The 646-nt window shown below is 77.7% G+C and overlaps 1 protein-coding gene across 1 annotated transcript in view; it reads right to left on the bottom strand.

The window, feature by feature from the left end:
- Nucleotides 1-590, bottom strand: part of Pde3b (phosphodiesterase 3B) — a 125537-nt gene extending 124947 nt beyond the window's left edge. Inside the window, exon 1 of the mRNA XM_026781406.1 lies at nucleotides 1-590. Within this exon, the coding sequence (XP_026637207.1) occupies nucleotides 1-266 (266 nt within the window). The 5' untranslated portion in view covers nucleotides 267-590.
- Between the last annotated feature and the right edge of the window lie 56 nt (nucleotides 591-646).

Raw genomic sequence — 646 nt, 5'->3', positions numbered from 1 at the left:
GCGCCCAGCAGCGCGGCCAGGACAAAGGCGGCCAGGGCGCCGAGCGAGAGGCGTGCCCCGGCGCGGAGCGAGGCCGCCGGCGGCTCCACGTTGCAGAAGCGGCAGAGGTGGAAAAAGAAGCCGCGCGGGGGGTCCGGCCGCAGCGGGCTCACGCAGCTCTTCACGTAACCGTTGCGCAGGCTCTCGGGGGGCGAGGTGGCCGCAGTGGCGGCCGGCGGCGGGGACCTCATGGCTGGCGCGTCCCGTTCGCGCTCGTCCTTCCTCATGGCCCCGGGTCGCGGGGAGCCGCTGACGCTCGCCGACCCCCGCGCCCTCCGCGTTCCGGGCGCCCCGAGCTTCGCCGAGCGGTCAAGGCTGCGCCCGCCGCCGCCGCCGCCCGGGCTCCCCTGCGCGCGGGCTGAGGGGCGGCGGCGTCCGCCTCATGCTGGCAGGGGAGAGTGGCGGGAGGGCCTCCTGTGCGTCCCGGGCCGCCGCGGACGCCTCTTCTTCTTTTTCCCCGCTCAAGACGCCCGCTCGGGACGGGAGACGGCGGCGGCGCCTCCACGCTCCCGCGCGCTGCAGCAGTTACCTCACGGCTGCAGCCTGGTCCGTTGGGCGCGCGAGCGGGCGCTCCTCCCCCGCGGCTGCCCCTGCCGGGTGCGCGCCC

This window comes from Microtus ochrogaster, chromosome 8 (genome assembly GCF_000317375.1).
Source record: "Microtus ochrogaster isolate Prairie Vole_2 chromosome 8, MicOch1.0, whole genome shotgun sequence".
NCBI classification, from domain to species: Eukaryota; Metazoa; Chordata; class Mammalia; order Rodentia; family Cricetidae; genus Microtus; species Microtus ochrogaster.
This window is presented reverse-complemented; position numbering and strand designations above follow the sequence as displayed.